Source organism: Arachis stenosperma, chromosome 5 (assembly GCF_014773155.1).
Source record: "Arachis stenosperma cultivar V10309 chromosome 5, arast.V10309.gnm1.PFL2, whole genome shotgun sequence".
Classification (NCBI taxonomy): domain Eukaryota; kingdom Viridiplantae; phylum Streptophyta; class Magnoliopsida; order Fabales; family Fabaceae; genus Arachis; species Arachis stenosperma.
Window position 1 is genome coordinate 3259323 of NC_080381.1, and position 6262 is coordinate 3265584.

The 6262-nt window shown below is 32.3% G+C and overlaps 1 protein-coding gene across 1 annotated transcript; it reads right to left on the bottom strand.

The window, feature by feature from the left end:
- Window positions 1-214: 214 nt before the first annotated feature.
- LOC130979664 (probable L-type lectin-domain containing receptor kinase S.5) lies at window positions 215-4160 on the bottom strand. The gene is made up of 2 exons (XM_057903151.1): window positions 2815-4160; window positions 215-1212 (listed from the first exon to the last, which is right to left on the bottom strand). The coding sequence occupies exons 1-2, from the start codon at window positions 4073-4075 to the stop codon at window positions 401-403; spliced, it is 2073 nt and encodes a 690-aa protein (XP_057759134.1). The 5' UTR covers window positions 4076-4160; the 3' UTR covers window positions 215-400.
- Window positions 4161-6262: the final 2102 nt, after the last annotated feature.

Consider the following 6262-nt stretch of genomic DNA (forward strand, 5'->3'; position numbering starts at 1 on the left):
ATAATCATCAATTCTATATTTGTGCACGGAAGTGAATGTTCTTATGATTAATTTGTGGGGATTTTGAGATAATACTAGTTTATCCTTTTAAAGAGTACAAAAATCAAAAGCTGAATCAACATATTTCATCAAAATTTACATACATACATACATACATACATACACAGAGTTCCCCAATTTCTTTCCTTTCAAATAAAAATTAGAGGGAAAAGAGAAAAAAAAGGACTATGTATTAAAGAATATATACTTAATTACTGATCAATCAAGTCAAATCAAAACAAAGAAGTGGAAAAAGTCTGAATTGAACTTCTTCCACATTTTCAAGGGGCGAAAATTGATTTGGATGTGTGAACAAACAGGACTGAAACAAAATCTATTTTAGAAAAAACAGGCCACATTATTAGACCAAGGAACTGTTACTTGAGAACTCAAGATTCATAGAGGATTGTGTGTTAATTGGAGTGTACTCAGTGTTTGCTAGTGATGTGAGATCACTTGTAAAGCTTCCAAGATCCACAGCAGGCCACACAAAAGATGGCTTGAAGGGTGGGACATGAGGAACAGGAACTGACCCTGATATGATCTGAACAATTGTCTGCATCTTAGGCCTCTCACTTGCAATGGGATGAGAGCATGCTAACCCCAATTTCAACACCCTCTCTGCTTCTTCAGCCTCAAACTCATTCTCTAGCCTTGGATCCACTGCCTCTAGTATCCGTCTCTCCCGGTGCAAGTGCCAAACCCAATCCACAAGAAACTGATAGTCCAAATTCTTTGTCCATGGCCTCTGTCCACACACCACCTCCAGCAAGACCGCGCCAAATCCATACACATCGGATTCGCGCGTGGCCTTGCCCGTGTGGAAGCACTCTGGGGCAATGTAGCCCATTGTTCCTGGCACTCCTTCTAGCTCCGCGTATGATGTTTTTTCGTTTTCAATTGCGCGGGCCAAACCAAAGTCGCCTAACCGTGCATTGAAGTCGGAGTCTAGCATTATATTACTTGCTTTAAGATCTCTGTGAATTACTTTTTGATCATACTCGTTGTGTAGATAGTTCAATGCAGAAGCTACCCCTGATATGATCTTATATCTTAGATGCCAACTTAATGGGGTTTTGCTTGTTCCTTCTTCAAAGAAAATGTGGTTGTCTAAGCTTCCATTAGGCATGTATTCGTACACTAAGAGTAACACCCCGTTCTTGTGGCACCATCCTGAATAATTAAATTTTAGATTAACAAAGTCAATCATCTAAGTAGAAACATTAATATGGTGCTAACTGCTGATAAACTAATGCCGTTGACCACATATATAGACAGATATGCTTAGTATTATATATAGTTATATATTACTACTACTACACCTAATTAATTGGTAATTGCTTGTAAGTCAAGATAAGCAAAATTGATATGTATTACGATAAGAAGATAACGACCTTAGAAATTTTTTTTTTTTTTTTTTGGTGACTTAACGACCTTTGCTCTTGCTATAATAAGACTTGAGGAGTTTTTCCAATAAAATAATGGCTTATGGCCTTATGGGAAGCTAGCTAGCCTGAAGGAAGTTTTGACATTGTCATGAATTAGAAAGTCATAAACTCGTATTGACAATATAATTTGACCAAAAATGTTGGTGAGTTATTTTATATATGTTTATTCAAAATTCCCTATTATTTCTTATTGACGAATGAAGTATAAATATCATTATATTAATCAAAGTGAAAGTCACATTTTAATTTTATAATATAATAAGAGTTTAATTTTGATCCACTGAGAGTATTAAGTGTTTTACACCGTCGTACAATCACATTTGTTCTTTTGAATGATCATTTTACGCAGTCAATATAAAAGGTAGTCATTTTTATTGATGTGATGTTACGTAATTAGATGCACGTATAAAATTACTTTACACTGATAGTGTATTAAAATTAAATTCATATAATAATTAGATAAATTCTACGTATACGCGCAAAAGAGAGGTCATTTGTCATTATAATAATGAAATTTGGTAACAAATTTTTTTTTGGCTCTATGGTAAGGGTTGATATTGACCAAGTACATAAGGAATACAAGGTCATTTTCAAAAGACAATTAGTGCCTTAGTGGAACCAATGAAAAGGGAAGGGAAAAAAAAAGACAAAATAAGGATACCAAATCTGAAGATATATGTTGATCAAGCCTCCAAGAACGGCAAGAAGGTCAATTCTAACTAAAGGGGATGGATGAACATTTTAGAACTGATCAGATTTTGGCCATGTGCAACTATGTTTCATCATTTTCTCTTTTTTAGTTATTCTTTACACGACCTACTTGAGGGAAAATATTCATGTAAAAAATAGTAAGACTAGTTCTCTCAACAATGTTTTTTCATTTTTTACTTAAAAAAATATAGCTTACACCTTGCTTAAAGAATAAAGCATCTACCATTTAAACCAATTTTTTCCAATTATATCTCTAATCAAAGGAAAACTGGAAAAGAAGGCACAAGGAAGGAGAAAACTCGTAATTTTAATTATGACAGCATCACCAACCATTCTATTATTAGATGGTCAAAATTGTCAGCGAATATATGTACTTGCACTAAATGCAACTACATCAATCATGGCCGCTAATTAATTCGACACGACACCATGGATCACTCTCTAGGTCTCAAATATTCCTAGTCCGATCCCTTTGATAATCATCACCATCGTCAAAATCAAAACAATAACGAATCTAGATCCTAACACTGTCAAATTCGATCTAACTTGTTCTTATTCCTGACAGTGATTGCTAGATTAATAAACAAGTAAGTAAGAAATTAAATTAGAAACATACCAAGTAACTTGACAAGGTGCTTGTGGCGGAGCCTATTGATGATTGTAAGTTCAGCCAAGAAATCATCAGTGCTCTTCATCTTGTCCCTAGAGAACATCTTAACGGCCACTTGAAGCTTCTCCATTGGAAGAGTCCCTCTATAAACCACACCAAACCCACCCTGTCCAAGTTTATTGTTCTTCTCATCAAAATTATTCGTAGCCTTCTTCAATTCTTGAAACTTAAACTCCCTCGGTGTTCCAGGCAAGCTCTTAAGCGCGCCCATAATTTCAGAATTCGAACCATTATCACTCTTTTTCCTCAACACGCAGCACCACAGGAACACACCTACACCACCAACACCGATAACCACTATAGGAACGCCCACACCAAGCCCAATCGAGATCCCTTTGTTCTTCCCATTACCGCTACTTTTTTGGGGAAGGGTTTCTATTGATACATTCCATCTCAAGACGCAGTTCAATTCAATGGTTTTCCCTGTTGAAGCTGAGAATCCGAAAAAGGATTTCTGGTTAACCAAATCTCGAAGATCTAGTGTCGAATTCAACACCGGTTTTGACGGTTTTGCCACTGTTGGACTGTCTTTATCGGGCTGGGGAGCCATAAAGACGTTTATGACCCTGCGTGAACCGTCGTAGTCGATCCAGATCACGTAGAACGCTGTACCGTTTGGTGAGATCTCGTAACCGAATTTGGACAGTGGAACGGTGACGGTGGAATTGACGGAGTTGATGTTCAGACCGATGTGGTTGTTGTCTGGATCGTAGACCTGCTTCACGGTGTCGAGCTCAACGGCGACGATCTTGTTGTCGGAGCTGCCGTCGGTGGTGGCGTTTGTAAGGCCGAGAAAACCTCCGTAGCTGTTGTTAGGGATGGTGAGATTCGGTGCAATGAGGAACGCGATGCCTTCGCCGGGGATGGTGTTGTTGACGCGGAAAACGTTGACGAGGAAGGAGGTGTTGAAGGAGAAGAGTGTGGAATCGTCGGTCCAGAGAGTGAAGGGTTCGTCGTTGAAGACTCTGCCGGAGATGTTGTTGAGGCTGACGTCACCGGCGCTCTCCGGCGTGACCTGGAGGGCGCCGAAGTTGATGTTGCCGTGGAGGACGGAGAAGTTGTCGTAGTAGGAGGCGTCAAAGGGGCCCCAGGTGTATTTTTCGGTTTTGAAGTTGGTGGCGGCTGAGATGGTGGTTGTGGCCGCCGGGATGACCAGGAGGATGAAGATGATGGCGGCGGCGGAGAGTGGCGAGTGTGGTGGAGACATGTCAGTGCTGTTAAAGTTTTTAATGGCGGCTAGCGGTGGTGCTGGTGGTGCATTATTAGTGTGAAATTTTGATGCAAATTAAAAAGAAGGAAGCGATGGAGGGTCTTTTTTATACGTTAATTATTATATTATTTTATTATTTATGACAAATTTGACTCTGTTTCACTCTGTTTCTTGCTAGTTTCCTCCAGTTTATGGCTATTGCATGAGAAGGATAAAATAAAATGAGAAGTGCTGATTTTCTTTTCTATCATCAAAATTTGAAATTTATATGATTTGAACATCTTGCATCTTTATGTATTGAATTAATAGAAGATAGTTGTTATATAACATTAGAAATAATGAAAATCAGTTAATATATTAACTAAAAGATTTTTGTACATTCACAATTCCAAAACTATAAAATCCATGTAAACTAATTATTTATCTAATGTATATTTGTAATTTTGATAATCTTATCATCATTATAAAATAAGATGAATAATGGATAAGTTTTGAATAAATGAATAAGAAAGCGAATCAAGTTATTACTGAGGAGAGAAAATGTCTAAGGTGTGATGGTGTGTTGTGATGTCATTGACGTGAAACCTTTTGGTTGATGCTAAATGCTAAGAATTTTCTGTTTTTACTTTTTATAAGCTCAAAAAAAAAATTGTTTATTTGAGATAATAGAATAAGATAAGATATAAAAAATAAGAAATATAAAATTTGTATTTGTGTATTTTGTTTAATGATAAATTAAAATAAATTATGAATATTTTATTTATTTTTATTTTTTTATTTAAAAAATTTTAAAAAAATATATAATAATAAAAAATATAATTATAAAAAATAATAAAAAATAAGTTGTGTTATTTATTAGTATTTTTATGTTTTGTTTGTCAAAATGGATATAAAATCTACTAACTCAATACTTTTATATATATCTCAAACATAATTTTGTGTCTTTATGATTGCGTTTATTTTTGAGAACGGGATAAGACATGATACTAAGAATAAAACATAAACGACAGAGATATAAAATTTAGTATTTTTATATTTTGTTTAGTAATAAAATAAAATAAATTATAAAAATTTTATTTATTTTTATTTAAAAAATTTAAAAAAAAAATATATAATAATAAAAATATAATTATAAAAATTAACAAAAATAATTAAAAAATTGTATTATTTATTAATATTTTTATATTTTTTATCAAAATTAACATAAATACACTAATTTAATATTTTTATACATATTATTTTTATTCTTATTTTATTTATTAAATACAATTTTACGTCTTTTATTTTTATCTTAATATTTTATCTCTATAAACAAATGCAATTTATATTTCTATCTCCGTATCCTGATCCTATGAACAAATGCAACCATCCATATTATTTGATTAAACGAGGGCATTGGCCTTCCACAGTAGTTGACAACGAACATATATAAAGTTATTGAACCGTTAATTTTCTTTAATTTACTAATTAACAAAGTAAAGTCAGTCCTCCACTATGTTGACTCAACACATATATAAAGGATTGTCCTCTATCATTTATGAAGAATTTGAATTTTTTAAAATTTGAATTATACTTTACAGAATAAAATATAATTTTTTATTATTTATTTTATAAGTGAGATTAAAAATAAATATGAGAGAAAAATTATTTAAAGATAAAAGATCACATTTTATTTTTTAAAATATAAATTTAAAATTTAAAGAATCCAAATTTATTTCTAAATACTATCAAAATCTAATTATTTAAAAAAAAGGTCAAATGACTAATAATTTGAGAAAAAAATTAATTAGAATTGATATAAAACAAATTCAAAAAAAATTGTGTTATCCAGCAGTTTTCTTTTAAAATATAGAAGTACTTAGCATTTTTTTAACTAAGTTCACATATTTATATATATGTGCTTTTTTATAGTTTTTTTCATCTCTTATTTAATTTTTTTTGTCTTTTTTTTTCTTCTTTCTTTTATATATGTTCAACAAAATTATTAAGTACAAAAATTTTGGTACATAATATAAAAATTTTGTAGTAATTAACACTAAAAATTTTAAAGGATTACAAAATAAGAACAATGACTTATTTAACTAACAAAATATATTTAAAGTATCAAATATTATCAAAACTCAACAAAAAATTATTAGATAAAAAAAATTAGTATTGACAAAAAAGATAATAGAAGTAATTTCT